Genomic DNA, 21,228 nt, shown 5'->3' with positions numbered 1-21,228 from the left:
ATTATTGAAAAATTGTTAAAGACATTTTGAAATTATCGATAACTGCTGAATATTTTCTAAAGCAATTTTAAAGTTATCGATAACTATTGAAAGTGTTCTAAAAAATATTGAAGTTATCGATAACAATTGAAAAATTTGTATCGATAACTATTGAACATTTTCTAAAGAAATTTCATAGTTATCGATAAATATTAAAAATTGTTTAAAGATAACTATTTAGATTTTTCTTAATCGACAACTAGCATGAATTACACTAACAACAAGCGAGAGGCATTTTACTCAAGAATTAGAGAAAAATTTAACAAATAAAAGAATTTCTCATAAGAAAAAATGCAAGATCTTAACAAAATTCGTGTTATTATAAATAAATGTACACTGTTTTGGAATTTTGTTTGGCAGCCAATAGTCAACCTTTGTTTTGACCCGTTGTTTCTTTATTAAGAATTCTATTTATGTGTTTTTTTTTTTAATTTAAACAACAACATTTTCAAAATTTCTAAGTACAATGACCCTACAAATGTTAAGACATGTAATGAGAATTTATTTTTAAATTGTAAGGGGTCAAAATGAACATATGCGGGTTATTTACTAGACATTCGTTTGTAAAGATCTTAAATAAAACATATAACACAGATTTTAGTTTTGTTTTTCAGATAAAATAAATATGTATTTGGTTTTAAATAAAGAAGAAAACACAAATGTTACATACAAATGTACTTAAAATATAAATCGTTCATTTAATAAAAAAAAAAATTATTTATAACTAACTAAATTACTAGCTACAAAATTCGTTTTGTTTATTGTTTGTTTGTTAAATATTTACTATAACTATGTATAAATATGTAGGGTGCATATGTAAACATGTATAGGTTTGTTTGTGCTAAATTTGAAAATGATATGCCTTATATGTAATTTACTTTTGATTCCATGTCGTTCGATTACATTTTGAGATATCACAGATCTTCGAATTATGTTTTATTGTTGTTTGTAAATGATTTGATGGGAATAATGAGAGTTGGTGCAAATCTATTTTAGTTTTCTTTATGAATAATACTTATAAGGAGTACAAAACAAAGAAATACTTAAAAACTAATGGAAATTTACATGTAGGTATGTTTTTTTTTAAATACTTTAATTTTGGGACAGATATTGATGAGTGAAATGTGTTTTTTTTAAATAGAGTTTTGTATAAAAAAATTATATAAATTTAACTAACTACAGCTAATAATTTAGCATTTACACTTAAGACAAAAATTCAATGTTTATTAAATTAAATCTTTTGTAGAGTGTAAAGTTTATGAATTTGAAAATCTTTCAATTTTAAAGAATATATGTAAATAAAAAAAAAAATACTTATCTAAAAATGCAGAATGTTTTTTGGTATATGTTAATTTTGTTGTATGTAAATAGAATTGGATTTTGTTAAGACTTTAAGGTACAATTTCTAATAAAAGCAGAGCTTATTAAATATTATTCATGCAAATTAAACATTTTAAGTTACAAAATATGTTAAATTAATTCATAATTTCTAAGCTCTGCTTAATTTGATACATTGTTTAAGGTTAATTATTTCATAATTCTACAAATAATAATATTTGTTAATTCAAGCAATTAATAAACTATAGATATTTGTAGTTGACCCGCTATATTGTACAGCTGTAAACAGCTGGCCGCCATTGTTATCATATTTCCTATAGCCACCGTCATGTGTATGCGACGAAAGGCCTTGTGTATGCGCTGATAATGAGGACATTTGATTAGATCACCCTGTACCAGACTGCCAATCTCCTTGCCACTGCCAATGGTTCCCTCAATCTTGTATTTTTCATGCATCAAACGTAAGAGTGGTGGCGCCAAATACAATCTCACCAACAATTCAATAGCGCCCGTCAGAGCCAATGCACCCAATTGTATACACTGTGGCAGAGTCCATGTGCTGATGAAAAACTTTACATAAAGTATGAGCATTGTAATACTGAGCGCTGCATTCATGGCGAAATATTTGGGAAATAAAATCTGTTGGCATTGGCCAAACATATGGCGAGGCAATGAAAAATATAATGAAAGCCCTGCAATGAGAAAGAAAATTGTTTATTATTATTTAAACCGCAATTTAATATTCATTTAAACTACAATATGTTGTGCATCAGTGAATCAGGGTTGTTGTCAGTTTCTTTTTATGACTTTTATGACAGACATTAAAATTTGAACAAAATAATTTGAAAATTGCAAATGTTTCCTAAAGAGGTCACTCTTTACTGTGTAAAAATTATGGCAGAATGTCTTTAAGTTTACAATTGAGTGATTGTTGTGCCAAAACCATAGATAAATACACATAGATCGGAAACTCTCCTGTCAAAGACTTAACTCAGTTGTCAATATCCCAAGTGATGAGAATGTATTTGTAAAAAAAACTATGTGAAAATAAAAACAACACTCGCATGTGTGATTTTTTTTGTTTAAATTTTTTTCTAGTTTACGATCTATGTGTATTTCTCTAGCGCCAAAACGAACTATTCCTGTGTTTAACTTTTGAGTGATTTCCATACAATTTGGTTTGTTCTTTTAGCAAAAACAATTAATCTTAAATAATAAACTGTCTGTTTCTTTCAACACCACTAAATAATTGCTATTAAAAATTTGTATGAAAATCATTTTATTTTTTGAAATATCTACTTTAAAAAAAGGAAGAGCGCTATATTCGGCTGTGCCGAATCTTATATACCCTTCACCAAATTATACTTCAAAATAAAAATTTTAAATATTTTTAGGTAAACAAAATTTATTTTTTTTCCAAAGTTGTTTTTTTCATTTTTATTTTTTTTTTTTAAATTTAAATTTTTATTTTAAATTTAAACATTTTTTTTTTTGTTTTTTAAATTTTTTTTTTGGTGAAAAAAAGAAATTCGGGTTCAACATTTTTTTTTCCGATTTTGACCCATTGTAGGTCCAACTTACTATGGTCTTATATACGTCGTTGCAAACGTCTTCGAAATATCTATCATTAGATATCCATATTGTTAATGTCTTAGTAATCCAAATATAGGTAAAAAATAGGTCAAAAATCGAGGTTGTCCTGGTTTTTCCCTCATATCTCAGCCATTTGTGGACCGATTTTGCTGATTTTAAATAGCAAACTTCTCGAAAGCATGTCTGACAGAATTATTGAAGATTTGGATCCGAAGATATCTGGGGTCTTCAGAAAATTGATTTCAACAGACAGACAGACGGACAGACGGACATGACTTAATCGACTCCGCTATCTATAAGGATCCAGAATATATATACTTTATAGGGTCGGAAATGAAAAATGTAGAAATTACAAACGGAATGACAAACTTATACTTATAGAGAGATGCTAAGTTAGTTGGCATCACTGCTTTAATGTTACAGAGCAGGGATGGTAAGAGCAGATATTGAAATATTACTGAACTTATCAGATTAATTTGCAATTTATTTGTTTGTATGTTGCTTTGTTATTTCTTTAAAAGGTTAATAAATTTTATAAAATTTTGTAAATTTAGTGAAAGTAATATTATATTAAAAAATTTCGTTGGAAAGGTCTTTGAAATATCTATCATTATACATCAATATTGTCTATGTTAAGACTGACCCAACTGACACAGAATAATTATTGGGTGTATGACTTAAAAATGAGGAATTTACAATATATGGCGTAACTTTTGAACACGGTTTTTTGTATCTAATAACTTTTCTGTCAATTATTCTCACTTAGTCATTGAACTTTATAGTATAAATAACAAAGTTTTTTCTTGCTTCGAAAATGTCAAATTTTGTCCTAACAAAGTGTCATATGCGGGAAGTTTTGCTTTACTTCTTTAATTTGAAAAAAAGAACCGCTGAAGCTCACCGATTGCCCAACAATGTTTATTGTGAAGCTGCTGAAATCTGGCCAGACCATCACATGGAACCTGTACCGAACGCCACTGATTCGTTTGATGTGAGCATTGGCCGAAAAATGACCAGAATGCCAAAAATTTTAAAACATCCCACATTTTTAAGCCATACACCCAATACGATTTAAATAACTGAATGTTTGTCGGTCATTTAGACTGAATCATTTACTTATCAATAACTTCTGTTGTCATAATACTATTTTCTCTGTGTGACAAAAACACCAAAAAATATTTATTTAAAATAGGAAAATTAATAATGACAATAATACTGATTAAATTATTTAAGTTTGAAGTGAATTTTTATTAACTGTGTTTGGTTTGGATTTCAACCAGTACTGAAAAAGTGCAATAGTACTGTATTTTCCATCCCTGTTACAGAAACCTTAGTAACAGTATTTGTGAGAGTAACAGTTTAATGAGTGTTAGAGAGTTTACAGAAATGTTAAGTTAACTGTTCAACCGTTAACACATTTAAAGAGGTGTAAACAAATGCACTTTCTTACTTTCTTTTACACTGAGAGAAATGTTTATGTCGTTTTAACATTATTAGGTACAATATTCCGTTTAGTTTGTTTTGAAATGTAAAACTGTTCACAATAGAAATATTACAACAAAAAGATTTGTAAACATTTTAATTTAATGATAATAAATGAAAAACGAAACTAAACCGTATATTTTCTGTTGAAAAAAGAAACATTTTAATGAAATTTCAAACAATTTAATCAAAGGATCTACAAGATTTTACTATTTTCAGGAATTATAACTCCCCAGTACCATGAATTTAGATTTTTTACTTTCCAAATTTCATTTACAAAATTAAAGAAATTTCCTTTTTCAACAACCCCAAGCACATTGAAACTTTCAAAAATATATGTTGAAAAAAAAAACTAAACTTACCCGACACAAAGGTCATCCATATTTGAGCACCGAAATGTGTGGAAAATGCACCCAAGTAAGCAATCAATGCTAGCATATCATTTCTTTTAACCGGCATTTCTTGTCTCTGATTTGACATTGACGAGCCCAACATATGATCTTGCGGATGCTGTTGATGATGATGTAGGCTACCAGAGCCGTTACTACCATCAATAAGTTCCGGCCAAACTGTTAGCAAAACAAATGTAACAATAGCAATCGCCACCAGATGAGCAGGTTGTGCTGTTTTGGTCAGCAATCTGAAATGAATAAAAAAAAAACAAACAAAACACAGAAATGTTATAAAACAACTGATTATAATTCTTTAGCTTAATGCATTATTTATAGGAAACTGAGAACTAAGCTCAACAAAAAAAATAAATAAATAGTTGTTGTAATTCTAAGCTGTAAGTAGAGAAAAGAATAAATGAAGCATGAATTTCAATTAAAATTCTAACCAAGTGTCTGCATTTAGTTGGCTTGCAGCACTACACCCAGTTTGTTTGAATAACGTATAGCAACTGGTGTACGTGCGAAAACGCATGCAATTTTTATATTCAATGAACTACAACAGCCAATATTATGAGCCCCTGCTTTTATCCCTCCCCTCCCCGGTAGCGCTGAATATGTCGTAATGTTGCCCCTCCCTGCTAGTCTTCATCTTCTAACATCGTTAAATAACGAAGTATGCTGCTGCTAGTGAGTATAGTGATCTCCACTAGCAAATGCACACACAGATCTAGCATAAATGTATGAACAAAAAAAAACTAGTCATTATGCATATCACAGTGTTGTTAAACCTGTGATTTACGGAAAAAACGCAAAATATTTTTAAAATTTTTTTTCTTAAAAAAAAAAACTCAAAATCTTGTCTACAAGTCATTTACCTTGTAATTAAATATTTTAAAAATTTGCAAAAAACAGTTTTTTAAAAAGTGTAGCAAAAAGCGCTACAGAGGCATTACTAGTGTTTCACACTTTATTACTGAATATGCAAAAACTGCAATAAAAAAGTTGTAAAATAACAGCTTTTATTGTTGTTGTCTCTAGCATTGAACTGGCTGTCAACTATAGGGCTATTAACCAAAAAAAAAAGGTTTAAGTTTAAAAGCATTTTTTTTAACGAGAATACTTTAAAATTTTGAATAGTCTACAAAAAAATAACATTAAATAAAGAACAATGATAAAGACCATACATTTTAGCAATAAAATCACGAATATTGCACGAGTCACAATGAAAAAAAAAAAACTGCAACAAAAGTTGTTCCGTAATAAAAAAGATTAAGGTGTCGTCTGAGTAAATGTAATTGAACAAAAAAAAACTGCATGGCTATCACATCTACACGTCATTTAATGTCATATTTTAATTTAATGTGATACGTCACACCTCATTTAATAATAAAGCAAAGCATGAAGTACAAGAAAAAAAAATGGTATTTACAAATCGCATAAAGTAAAGCCTATGTAGAGATTTCTTCATTATATTTAGCGATTTTTTTTTGCAATAGGAAAAACTAATAATATTTTTATATATTTAAAAGTTTTTTAATAACCCCATTTATTATTTCTTTACACTTTTCTTGTAATTTTTAAGAAAAATATTTGCCACTCTTAAATGTTTGCTTTATATTAGTTTTATTAAACTCTATCAATTTAAAACAGTTGGCATCACTTTTAACTTATAAAAGAAGAGTAACAACAACAAAATAACAGCACCACTTTTTCTTCTCTTAGTTGTTGCTTTATACACTGAGCAACAGAAAAAAGTGTAAGGGGATGTATGTTTAGTTTACATTAAGTAGTAAATATTTATTTTTAATTTCAATGGCAAATTTTGCGATAATATTACAGTATCATTAAGTAATATGGTTATCTTAAAGTGCAACCGCCATAATTTTTAAATAAACAAAAAAAAGCTTGTAATAGATTTACGCAAATATGTACTCAACCCCATTTCTTTGCTTTAATTTAAACCGCCATTATTTGTTAATTTATTCCAATTAAAATTTAAAAGTTTATACAACTTTTTAAAGTGTTACATTGATAATTATTTGTTTTATTATCTAAATGACTAACGCGTGTAACCGCCATATTTAGATACGCCATTTTTTTGTAATTAAATAGGTTTGTAATTAATCAAAACTCTTGAAAATTTCGTACATTTAGAGGCAGTGTAATGTGTCCCCTTTTAAAAACAAATTTGTTTTATATATTTCACAATTTTTATCAAAATTACTATAACGTGTAACCGCCATATTTATACACGCCAGTTTTTTACAAATACTCATAGGTTTGTATTTAAATTTAGAGGGAGTGTAAAGTTTCCACTTAAAAAATCGATTTGTTTCTTATCAAATACTAAAACGTGTAAGCGCCATATTTAAGCACTTTTTTATAAATAAAATATAAAAATAAATAATCAAAAAGCTTGAGCATGTTTTAAATTTAAGAGTTATTGAATTGTATCATTTATTTCAAAAACCAGTTAAGCAACAAAAAATTAATTTTTTGGGTTATTGGGCGATTACTGTTTTATAAAGGTAAATGCAACGTTTAATGAAAAAATACTACCCCTAGTATGGTGCAGCAAAGCCGAGAAATCCATGTTTAGTGCAAAAAGAAGAAAAGTGACTGGCCGCAATCTTTTTTCTTTTCAAAATCAATAATTTGTTACTTGACTGGTTTTTGAAATAAACGGTTCTTTGCTTCCTCTTTCAAAAATCAATTTATTTTAAACATTTTTGTTTAAAATCAGTTTGATAACTATTGACAGTTTTTTCGATGACTTATGTTTTGTTGTCTGCAATTATAATTGCCATATTTATCAAAGAAAATATTTAATTTTTAATATGGCGGCAGAAAATGTTGTGCAATATTTATCTAGCAATTCTAACATTCTTTTATTAACGTCATTATAGCAAGAATTTTACGCGTCATAGAAAATACAAGACATGTGAGCATTTCATTATCTGACTATAAATAAATAAAGTATGATAAACAAATTTGAAAAATACATGGACTTTAGGTTCATTAACAGGAAATGCTGATGAATAAATTGCATTTTATTTGACATGTGAATTCGAAAAGTTTCACTTTTGAATCGAATTACAAAGTAATTCTCCTGTATTAGTTCCATAACTAGATCTGGTACTATATAACCAAGATTTGTTGTTTCAAATTGCCCTAGTTTAAATAATAGTTCTTTAAAAACAGATTTTTTTTATTAAAATTTTAACCCTAGGAACTGGTTCTATTAAGACTTTAAGAAAATACATCCTTGATTTAGAACGATTCTAGAACTAGTTATTGTATCACTAATTTCTAGAAGTAGTTAAAGAACTTTTAATCACGAAAATCTTCAAAGGCTTTAATTTAAATAAAATTCATTTATTATTCATTCATTATTGAATTAATTTAAATGTAATAGTTTAATAAATAGTTCTTTAAAACGTTATTTATTTATTAAAATTTTAACACTAGGAGCGGGTTCGGGTTCGAAATCCTTGCTTTAGAACGATTCTAGAACTAGTTCATTTATTACTTTTTTTCTTATTGAAATAGTCACTAGTTCCTAAAAGTAGCTAAAGAACTTTCATTGTTTCCTTAAATTGTTTACAGAATATGTTTTGGAGGTTTTATATTTTTAACAAACAAATTATGGATTTATATTTAATTTTAAAGTTTCTTTTAATTTTCAATTTGAATCCAAAATCTTTAAAGGCTTTAATTTAAATAAAATTCATTTATTATTGAGTTAATAGTGGAATTAATTAATTATTGAATTCATTTATCAAGCCCCATAAATTCAAGCACTTGAACATTTTGTTGGAATTTGACTTGAATGCTAATATAATTATGTTTTAAACTTGAAAAATGGCTTGAAAAATGGCTTGAATTTATATATTTCCTTTTAACTGTAGAATGCTATTGATATAAGGTGAAATACAACTATAATTCAAGGCTTGAATTACACTTGCTTTCAGCATGAATTGGGTTGCATGTTAAAATTTGTTGTTAATTTAAATAATTTTAAGAATATATATTGTTCATTTAATGTTCAAATATATTGTGCTCGATGTTTTCTTTAATAATTTTTTAAATTGAGTTGAAGAATTATTGAATAATTTAATATATTTTATTATAGATTTGATTTAAAGAAAAATATTACATGTTGAATAAAATAATAAATTCTCAATGGAATGAATTCAATACTTTTGTCTTGATTCTATAAATAATAATAATTTTGAAAACTATATTGAGAAAAAATGTTTGTAATTTAAAAAAAAAAAAAATTATTGAATTTTTCTAGTTTTCTTGCCAATATTATCTCATCTCTAGCTAATACTCCATTTTGTTAAATTTTTGCTTGCATATTAATTGAGCAAATGTGTGTCATGATTGAAATATTTTTGTTCAAGGGAATTTTGCCAACTAGTTACTGGCTACAATTTAAGCAACAAATTGAGTAATTACTCGATTTTTTTATTTGAAAATGTTTGAATAAATTAAAAAAAATAGCCATAATATATAAAAATCAAGTATTAAAACTTTATATTTTTTAATATTTAATAAGTAAAATATTTTTAAAGAAAATTCAAATAATTTAAATATGAATTAAATAATAAAAGAATATTCTACAAAATTATATATTAATTTAAATATATTTTTACATTCAATATCAAAATTAGTTTGAAAAATATTAAAAAAATTTTCCAAAAGACAAAATAAATAGAAAAAATTATTTTTTTGGGTTAATTTACTCCCAAAATTCTAGACAAATTTTAAAAATTTAATTATTTAGTAAAAATTATTATTTTTAATTAAAAAATATAATTATTGTTTAATATTAAAGTGATTTAATTTCAAATGTTCTCAATATTTTTTATGTTAAACAAAATGGCGCATGAAATTTTTAAAAGTCATGCAAAACAAAATGGCGTTTAAAATTTCACAATTTGTTACAAAACATTCGTATTTACGAAAATTTTTGTAATACAAACAGTTTAAAATGTAAACATGTTTATATTATTTTGATTTATTATTTATTGAGTTGTCTTATCAATAAATAAAAACAAAAAATACAATTTACACCATCAGTAATTCATTGTTTACGCAAGTGTAAGAGAATTTTCCGTAAAATAATAATTTATTGTTTTTACGTACATTTACTATATATATTTATTTATTTGTTTGTTGTGTTAGCAACAATGAAATTCTAGCAAACATTTTATATTTATTTCAAATTATACAAATCGTTTCAAGTTCAAACCGTATGTACATATGTTGGTTGGCACAAAATTAATATGATGCGAAATAGAAAAATACACACACTTAAATTGTTTAACATAACAAGCGGTAGGTGGTTATTTAATATTATTTTTTTTTATTAAATAATAAGCTTGTTTAAGAGAATTAAAAAATGTATATTTGAAATTTGTTTTATTAAAATTAAATTCTTAAATTTCCTTTAGAAAATTAAAAAGCAGTATAAAATAGAATAATTTAAAAGGACTTTTTTTATGAGAATTAAAAAAATATTTGAAATTTTAAATCAATTTTTTTTAATTTAAAAGGACTTTATGAGAATTCAACAAATATTTGAATTATTAAAATTAAATTTCTTAATATCCTTTTTAAATTTAATTTTTTTGGTAAAAAGACAAAATATTTGAAATTTTAAATTATTGAAATTCAATTTCTAAATTTCCTTTTAAAAATGAAAAATCCTATAAGATTTTTTTAATTTAAAATTACTTCATGAGATTTAAACAAATTTGAAATTTGTATTATTAAAATTGAATTTCTTAATTTCCATTTTAAATTTAATTTTTGTGAAAAGAGAAAATATTTGAAATTTTAAATCATTAAAATTAAATTTCTAAATTTCCTTTTAAAAATGAAAAATCCTATACATTTTTTTATTAAAAAAAGTGAATTGTTTAAAATTTTAATTATTAAAATTAAATTCCTAAATTTCCTTTTTAAATAAAAAATTCTATGATATTTTTTTGTGAGAATTGAAATTTTTAAATTTAAAAATTTTCATAAAATTTTTTGGTATTATCGATTTCTATATAATTTAATTTTATTGAGTTATAATTATTTAAATTCACAAAAATATTTTGAATTTTTATATATTTTTAGAAATTAAGATTTAATAATTTTCATTTATATTGTAATTTTAGAAATTTTATTGAGTTAAAATTATTAATTCACAGAAATATTTTGAATTTTTATATAATTTAGAAATTTACAAGAACAACTCTTTTTTTTAAATAAAAATTGTTAAAATGCACCTTGTAATTGTTAAAATGCACCTTGTTTTTTTTATTTTCCTTTAAATTTATTATGTATTCATTTAAATTAATGTTTGTTTCTCTTTAAACTAGATTTTTTTATTTAAAACAATTTTTCACTTTTCATTACATAAATTTATTAAATTTAGCACAAACTTTTTGCTTGTCACCAACCGTATACTACTTTACATTTATAGAGATCACACACACACACACTCTCCCATACAAAAACACAAACATGCCAGTTAAACAGCAACAACAACAAAAAAAACAAGAAGAAGAATGCTAAAAAAATTAAGAAAGAATGACATAAACTCACGTGTAAATTTTGCTGCTTTGTAACGTTCTTATCGCCTGTTGCATTTTGTATGCAAATTCTCTTGTCAACTGAGTACTTTTGGCCAAAATGTCATCGTTGTAGATTTTCCCCTTAGCCAACATATTTCCATCATTGTGGCCACTCAAATTTGTGATTTTTGTGCTCAATTGTGAAATTTGAGGAAATCGTTCATACAAATTGTTGCTGTTGTCAAATTCATCCATTAGGGGGGCTGCTGCTGCTGTTGTATTGTTGGTTGTTGTTAGGGGCGCGGAGAAAAATGTGGTTGAAGGTGTTGAAAATTTGCCATGGCCAAAAGGACATTTCGAAACAAATGTTGTATTTGTCTGTTGGGGTTTAGTTTGTTCCATGTTGTCTGTGTTATTATTAAAATTATTTGAAAATGCTTCGATTTTTAAAGGTTTTTGTTTCAACTCTTCATTATTAGCTGCCCTTTTTCGCATGGTTGATTTAATAGTTTTTATAATTTTTGTGGGCATACCATTTTCTATGCACTTTTCGATTTGTTCGTTTTCTAATACAGAATTATGGCACATTTTGTTTAATTTGTTTTATAATTTTTTTTTATTTTTATTAAAAATATTTTAGCACTTTTTTTTCTTTAACTTAAAAAAAAATTTGCTTATTTCTTTATTTAATTTTTTATTTTTAAAAATTAACGGTGGTTTATTTGTTTAATAAATATTTTTGGTATTGTTAAATTAATTTTGTTTATTTTAAATTTTTTAAAATTTAGTTTTTCACTTTTTGTTAATTTAATTTTTTTTTTATAATTTATTCTACCGATTATTTGTTGTGTGTTGGTCTTTTTTAAAATTCTCTGTATTTTGTGCACAGAGAAGACCCAACTACCCGACTTTCACACTTTGAGCTGATAAATTGTAGTGATTCGCCAATCAACCGTGTGCAGTGTTTATATTTTTCTTCCACAATTATTTTACGTGTTTTTTTTTTTGCAAAAAGACCCCAACAATAGTCAGTCACACTCACTCATATTACTTACATACTACACTCCACTGTGTGCTGTTTGTATGAGTTTGTATTTATGTGTTTCTCTCATTCATTCATGCTGAATTCGTTGTTGTTTGTTTGTTTTCTCATGCATGCATGTTTGTCGCTCATCTCACTGCCACTCACTCACTGGCTGAGAGTGATTAAATTTGCTGAATCATTTTGTGTTACTAGCTAAAGTGAAGAATCTCCTCATCTTCTTCTGTGCTACATAATTTATTAATTACGCGGCCAGTCTGAAAGTTGGTTTCAAAACAAGATTTGTTGTTAATTCCACGTCTTGACAAGCCGTCAATTGTTCATTCGGCGAATAATTTCTGGTGTCCGCAATTCCGCCGAAGTTTTGTTCAAAACGATGACTCTCCAAGACGCGGAGTAAGGTGGGACCCAAGTTTTGCTGTTAGTGATACGATTTCAAAACCCTTGAACAAAATCTGAGTTGGATTCCTAATTTAAAAGGCCAGAAGTATATTTGGTGGCCTGTCATTCGTTTTTATGTCAACATGCAACACTGAGTCTTGCGATTGTCACAAGGTCTCGATTTAGAGAATCATTCATGTTTTGTCTCATTGTCCCAATCTAAGACAGGCTTGGTCTATAACTAAATGAATATGAGTGGCAAATATTGCTGTCATCTGTAAAAAAATAGATAAGGTTGGAAGTTTGACGTACAATTTCCAGGGAATTTCTGTGACAGTATTTCGATGAAAACTAGTTGTTGTAGGGAAAGTTCTTTATGCTCGGGACATTTCAGTAGACTAGAAAACTTAAAAGGCTGCTACATACCTAAATATGACTAAATCCAGATAATATAATGTAGTTTTTATTAGCGAATCTAGTTCGCTACTTTTGCATTGTCGTCTGCGAAAATCATTTGTTTTTTTCTACAATTTAGATGATTATATTGACCAATGGCCTTAGATCAACATTCCTTCACTTATTTTGAGCCACTTTCAACATTTGGTGCTTTTGCCATCTCTTGAAGAGCCATCAATTTGTTTACTCAGCGAACAATTTCGAGTCCACACATGAATTTGTCTCGTATGGACAACTCTTTTCGATGTTATGTTCTTGTTGGAACAGCGTTGTCACAACAATGTCTGTCACCAAATTTCACTTTCACACAGAGAGACTGGATCCTTATAGATAGCGGAGTGTTATAACTAGGCCTGTCAATTGAAATCAAATTTCCAAAGCTCCAAAAATTAGCTGAAAAATTAAATTTGACAGTTTTCTATTGAAGAATGTTAATGTTACGTGTCCCATTGCTCTACCGATAGATTTTCTCACTCAGACAACAATTTCCTGACCGCACATGAATTTGCCTCGTGTGGACAACTCTTGTCTATACCATATTCATCTTCGAACAACGTTGTTAAAAAAAATCCAATGACAATTACAGAGAAAAATATGAACATCGACACGTTTTCCCCACACAGAACATTTGTGTTCGCAATTCTGTCGATGAATTCTTCATGTGAGAACAAAAGTCTTCTCCTAAATTTCAACAATAATTTCCAGATGGCCCACATAAAAGTATACATATTATATACCTATATTCTTATGAAATTGTCTATCTTTTTTTCTTCTGTTAAGTATATTTGGGGGCCATTAAACAGATGTGTTTATTGTGTGCGAGTGTGGTGTGAATTTATTTTTGTTTCTTATCGTTGTCATCGTTGCTGTTGTTGTTCTGTTTTCTTTGGACGACTCGTGATTAGGAGACGTGCCCTCTCATACGCAAACATACTCCGCCAACAACCTACGTCAATTTTTGAAAACATCACAAGAACAAAATTTATTATTTTTTTTTTGTGGTTGGTTTATTTTTCGGGTTATTTTTTTTTGGCAAACATTCGTGTTATAGCACGTACTATAATTGATCAGTTCAAAGTAAATGAATCAATGTTGGGGTTTTTTGTTTGTTTGTGTTCAAAAACTACTTAGTATTTGTTAAAACTTTGATTGTTGAATGTCGATAGCTTAGTGAAAATTTTGGAGAGATGTTTAGCTTAGTTTAGGTTTAGTTTATTTGTTTAAAACAGGTGATAATTGGTTGACTCAAAAAGTTTCTCACGATCTTTTTTTAAATATGGAAAAATATGCCAAATAAACAATTGTCTGTATGTATTTCACGTGCTTATCATTATATTGCAGCATAGAGTAGGAAGTTTGTGTAGAGCGTTTAAAGTCCAAAATTTTATTCATTAGACAAATGTATGTAGAGGATCTTTATTTTGAAATTTTTTGCAATATACATAAGTTGCTTAAAAAATATTTGAAAGATTAACTTCAAAATAAAATAAAAGTTATCTCCTTTCCCCTCTGTCTTGATGAGCCAATAATTTCTTTACTCAGCGAACAATTTCTTATCGGCACATGAATTTGTCCCGTGTGGACAACTCTTGTCAATGTTATGAACTTGTTCGAAAAGCGTAACCAGTTTTTTTTAGCACAAATTTTTTTGACGTGTTTACTCTTTTAATTGTTTTGTAAGATCAAACAGCATCAAATAAACTAAAACTAATTTTTTGGTTTTGAATTATCCAAAGTAAAATAAGTTTTTGGAATAAATAAAAGAATTCAAATATATTTTATTAAGTGGTTACTTTTTTTTCGTCAAATATTTGTCATGTGTGACCTGACCCTACCTTAAGAAAAACATTAATATATTAATAATATATATATTTGTTCGCACAACGATGTCTGCCATCAAATGTTATACACGAAAAGACCATTTAAAAAAATTATAATGAAAATTATAATATAGAGGACATAAACAAATTAGTGTCCTGCTTGTCATTACTCAGATTTAATGCAGAAATATTGCATCACATTAGCGCTCTAAAAAGCAAATTTGTCAAACATTGTTTACTCCACGTCTTGACGAGCCATCGTTTTTTCTGACAATTTTGCTCGAACTTAACATCGGCAAGTGTTGGCCACACGAGACAAATTCATGTGCCCATTTGTGCTTGTGCTCACAAAACGGTGGTTTCTTACTCATGACAAGAGATTTCCTTTATTGTAATCTTAGGCTACATTTATAAAATGCAGTAAATTTGTGCATCATTGCAGCAGTGATTCGCTCCCCAGTACGTTCGTAAATCTTATAGTGAATTAAGCGAAACACGAGTCGAATCGTGTTTTGCTGTTTATCAGAAATCATTCGTGATCGTTTTTTTTTTTAATTCACACTTAAACAATTCACATAATTATGACATATCTAGCCATTAAATGTAATAGTGAATCGTGATTTAAACTTACAATCATTGAGCTGGTTTTCCGTAATCAATCGATATCGTCGTTCTTTCCTGAATCAATTTTTATTTATATTTAACATCACACAAAACAGATATAGTGAATCGTGATTTTAATCATAATCAGTGAGCCGGTCGCTCGACTCCTGTTTTGCCGAATACTCGAAATAAATTATGATCGTCGTTCTTTCCAGGACCAATTTTCTTCTTGAAAATTGATTGATAACTGATGAAGACATATGTAAGGTCATGACAGCTGACGAATTATAGATCTATATTTAAGAGTTCCAAACATATCAGTAGCTGACAGTATGGTTCTTTTAAAATGAGTTTCATCTGTTTCTTAGGAAAACACGTTCATGTACCACTTTGCTATTAGAGCAATGTAAAACGTCTTATTCAGAATAAGTCTAAACCAGACAAGGTCAAACCTTTTAAGAATGACTTTTATAAACCAACGATTCTCACACCAAAATTGCTAATATTTTATTAATGTATAAACTAAAACCGATCCTAAGGCATTTTTCTATGAAATCGTTAAAAGCATTGTAAGGTTTTTTGGTACTACATATTTTAATTTGTATGTGGAATATTTTTTCTTAATTGAATTATATTGTAGTTGCCACTCCAGAATTATCAAATCATTAATGAAATCATGTCATTCGTCTAATAACTAAATTTTGTTTCTTGTTGCGAAATTGAAAAACGAAACCAAAAGGCAAATAAAAAACTCAACGTCGATCAATGAATGAGTAATCGTTAAATGGGTTAACAAACTTTTGTTTAGACAAATTATTTTATGTTAATAACAAAGTCAAATTTGCGGTACGATCGCTTGGCGTACGAGTATATTTGGGTGATTTATTATAACACATATTTTGTAAATGGAATTTTACTAACAATTTTTATGAATGTTATTTCTAATGGAATATAATGGGAAATTTTTTCATAAGAAATGAAACTAAACAAAATCTATTTATTGGTAAATGTTAAAAATAGCACGTAAACAATCTGAAATTATCGATCTGCTAGTAGAGGGTTTATTTATAATTTGCAGGTATTGCATTCTTAATAATAAATCCTATAATTTATAATTAAATTAAATATAAATTTCCAAGCAGCAGTTTAATATGAATTATTACATTTATTAAACATTTAAAAGAACATGACAATTATAAATTCAATAGTAGACTGAATTCTACAGAAATATATTTAAAAATAGTTACCGTGACATTAAAAAAAAAACAAGAACGTGCCCGACATTAACTTTATACATACTCAGGTTACAAACTCGTGTAGACAGACGGTTGTTGCATTAATTTCTTAGGAAAAAGCACAAATTGTCAAAACTTGTACCATAGCATTAAATAAGGGGAATTACTTGGCTGAGTTGTTAAGGATTAAATTTTAAATTAAATATGTGTAACATGTACACAACTTTCTAACCAGACTAAGGGGATCTTGTTGCTTTATATAATTTTTTAAAGTATGTAATTTGATGAAAAAGAATTATAAAATTTAAAGAAATGCAGAAACAAAATTTGGTTGGCAACACAAATTCTTGTTGTTCTTCAATTAAATTTCGGTCATGTGATATTTAGTGACGTTCATAGTTATTATAATTTTAACATTTAAGCGTTTAATGTGTTATTTGTTTATTTTTTATTTTAATACATATAGTATAATAATTTATACTTTAAATATTATTAAATTTAAAAATAAATATCAATAACATATTTTTAATCTATAATATTCCATTGATATTTAAAAGCAACACAACTATTTTATGTATAGAATAATTGACACCATTCATTGTTAAATTAAACTGGTCGTGTGTTATATTGATAACGCAATTTTAGCGTTATTTCGATAATAGTTAATAGCTTAACGATAACAGTTATTTAAACATTTTCAGTAATGTCAGCTTAGAAAGTTTTTTTCAAATCCAACTATTAAGATAAAATAGAAAATATTTATGAAATAAGAAGGAGCATACAATCATCTGACAGAGCAAATTATGAATCCCGAAGAACATGAACAAATTTGTGTCCAGCTCGTAGGTTTAATGATAGATATATTGCATTACGTTAGCACTAGAGTTTTTCATTTCCCTCACTTTTTCACTTCCCGGGAAATATGGATTAATTTGAAATTTCCCGGGATCACGGGAATTACCGCCTAGAACAAATTATTCAATTTTAAGAATGTAGACTTCGTTAAAAATCTAAAAAATCTCTTTGGTTTTAAAATGTAATTGGATAGAAATAAAAAAATCCAATAAAAATTTAATATAAAGAGATAAACTGAATCGATTTTTAATTTTGGTTATATACAAACCTGTCACCATTTGACATTTGTATCGGATTTCGCGTCCCAGGAATTACCGTGAATAACTCTAGTTAGCACTCTAAAAGGCTTCACTACATTATATCAAACTTCCTGTGTGGTGAATTAATTAAGTAATTATTTAATAATGGCGGTCTTTTCGTGTGTAAATCCCATAGATATACATACATACATAGTTGCGCGAACAAATGTTCTGACAACTTTGTTCGAACTTAACATCGACAAGAGTTGACCACACGAGACAAATTCATGTGGTCATAAGAATTTGTTCACTGAATGAACAAATTGATGGCTTGTTAAGACGGGTGGTTAATCATACAAGTTGTGCATGTTTACTGTAACTTGTAACAAATAGTGTTACAAGTTTTTTAACAGTATTATAGTCACAGTAACTATTTACATGATTGTGGTAACCATAATATGGGTAATTAATGATTCACATGATTGTATCAACCATATATGTATATGGTTACAGTAAACAAGTATATGTTTGTGACAACCACATGGATTTTTTAATACTATTGTAAATTAATTAAATTTTTCAAAAAATCGTTCACCATTCCGAATTGTTAATTCTGAACAAAAATACATAATTCGTTAACGGGTTAGGAACCCTAGATGTCACTCATATTAGTTCGTTGCTAATTAACTGCATTTACGACCGTAACCCTACTTTCGAACCACTCAGATAATATACTGACCTATTTCATTAATTTTAATAAGGCCATGGATTCACTTTCAGATTTTGTCGTACAACTGTCAAAAATTGTGTGTGTGCTGGACAGTGATTCCAACTATTTGTGACCAAAACGCGCTACAAACATCTAAAATTGGATTCAAATGAAATCTTTTATTAAAAGTAGCATCATATTTGAAATTTAAAACTACATTTTACCAGTTCGCAAAATTCTTGTTTGGATAATTATCATTTAACTGAATGTTCCCCTGATTTGACTGCTGATGTAAGGACAAATACATGTTGAAGCTAGCAAAGTAACCAGTAAAAGAAAACCAATGACCTCAACATTTGCAAGGATTTTGAGTTTACTTTTCCTAGCTAATAATTAGCAATTGACATCTCCCTTTCAAACAAAAAAAAAAACGCCCCATGCAACAATCAAGGGTACATTTACATATATTCCTACCAACCCACATTAACGATCATGTAATTTATTCGTCCACAATTAAATTTGCAATTTTTGGTTAGTAACATCAGACAGCTAGATCATCTTTACTTAATAATAAATAGCCTACGCGTGTACACACATCTTTAGAATAATGAAAACATTTTATAACAATTTAGTGCTTAAATGGTCAAGAATTCAATTATTACAAGCAAAAAATAAATAAAAAATAAAGAAAATATTAGTAGTATACAAAAATGTCCACTCATTTCCGTTGAAATTAAGATTTTATTTAAATTTTTATCTTTTTGTTCATTTGCCTACAGATGGCTAGTAAGTATTAGTATTATCTAGCCAGCCCATCGTTGTCTCTAGAGAATTTAAATTTTGTCTTTCATCCATTTGTCTAGTGCCTGATAGATATGAATGAATTTTTATTACTCCATTACAGATCGAAATCTACAAACGTAGAAAAACAAAACTTACTTACACTCACATTGTTTGGAATTCTATACACTAACTATTAGTCCCGATAAGGAACCCACTAATGGCGAATAGATTGATAAGCTGAGTGCAATTTGCAATTTTATTTACATCAGCTAGAATGACAATAAAAACGCGTGATTGCAATAAAACGAAAACGCTATTTAAGTTGGTTGACATAAATTTGTTTAGGCAACAAGTACATGATGGTATAAGATAGTGGTCGGTCCTTTTGTTCTTAAATAAGAATTTACATACAATATTTCTGAATTTCGTGCTTTTGTATATAGATTGTTTTTTAAAAGGAAACCCATAAAACTTGAAATAGAAATAGTTTCCATTCTATTAAATATAAAAAAATATAAAAAACTATTGTATAATTTGTGACTAAAAAAATTTTATTATATTTTCTTTTAATATAAAATTATAAATAAAGAACATGTCATAATAACAAATAATCTACACGACAGATACATATGCAGTTTCATATTGTAGTTGAGAGCAATCAAATCCGAAAACTTTCGATCAAATGCAAATTAATAAAATCAGAATTGTGGCAACTTTGAAAAAATTAAATTTTCCAAATATTTATGTTTTTTTTAACACAATATCTCATTTGAAATCAATATTTTGCAATTTTAATGCTTGGAGGTAATGCACTGCTCATTTTGGTCATAAATAGTTGGCATCACTGATTGTTTTTCTGTGTTTATTTTCTCTCTCCCTTTTTTTCTTCACTTTCTCCATTTTGGAATAGAGCGTTTGGTGGTAATGCACCGCTCAAATAGTTGGCATCACTGATTGTTTCTCTTTGTTTATTTTCTCTCTCTATTATCTTTCACTTTCTACCAAGGTTGCCAACCAGCGCTGCCAACTTTGACGATTTATCGTCATTTTGACGATTTTTTAAGTCAAATTTATTAAAATGACGATTGACGATTTTTCATTTTTCCAGCGAACAAAAATTACGATTTTTTAAAAGCAAAACATATGGTAACCTTTTTTCCTAAATTTAAAATTTTGTAGTCCCCTTTTGCAATATACAAATTGAAAGGCAGACAGCGTCCAATTTTATATTGAATTGGTTTCACAAATTTTAAAACATTTTGATTTTGGCGATAAACTTTTAGAAGGATTAACTCCATTGAACAAAAAAAAAGATTCAATTTTACAATTGGCCAAACTTATTCCAAATTTATTAAATGGAAAAGAATATCAAGAACTTGATAATGAAGTTCGAGAATTACGTAGTATGAAATTCACCGAACTCGAAACATTGGAAAAATGTTTCTAATTTAAAGAGAGTCAATAATGCAAAGGTCTTCCCAATTTTAACACAATTTGTTTCGAGTTTAATGGCACTACCACATTCGTCGGACAACGTTGAAAGAATTTTTAGTACTGTAAATTTAAATAAAACAAAAATCAGAAATGCTTTGGATTCTTCAACATTACAAGGAATATTGTTTTCAAAAGATTATCTTAAGTTAAATAATTCTCTGTGTTTTAATATAGCAATTAAAAATGACTTATTAT

The 21,228-nt window shown here is 27.6% G+C and overlaps 2 protein-coding genes across 3 annotated transcripts in view; one reads left to right on the top strand and one right to left on the bottom strand.

Moving 5' to 3' along the window:
* bves overlaps positions 1-21,228 on the top strand; it is a 50,133-nt gene that overhangs the window by 2,902 nt on the left and 26,003 nt on the right. The window lies entirely within an intron of this gene.
* Positions 635-12,366, bottom strand: LOC135958059 (uncharacterized). The gene is made up of 3 exons (XM_065508923.1): positions 11,448-12,366; positions 4,815-5,092; positions 635-2,069 (listed from the first exon to the last, which is right to left on the bottom strand). The coding sequence occupies exons 1-3, from the start codon at positions 12,002-12,004 to the stop codon at positions 1,612-1,614; spliced, it is 1,293 nt and encodes a 430-aa protein (XP_065364995.1). The 5' UTR covers positions 12,005-12,366; the 3' UTR covers positions 635-1,611.

The sequence above is a fragment of the Calliphora vicina genome, chromosome 4, assembly GCF_958450345.1.
Source record: "Calliphora vicina chromosome 4, idCalVici1.1, whole genome shotgun sequence".
NCBI classification, from domain to species: Eukaryota; Metazoa; Arthropoda; class Insecta; order Diptera; family Calliphoridae; genus Calliphora; species Calliphora vicina.
This window is presented reverse-complemented; position numbering and strand designations above follow the sequence as displayed.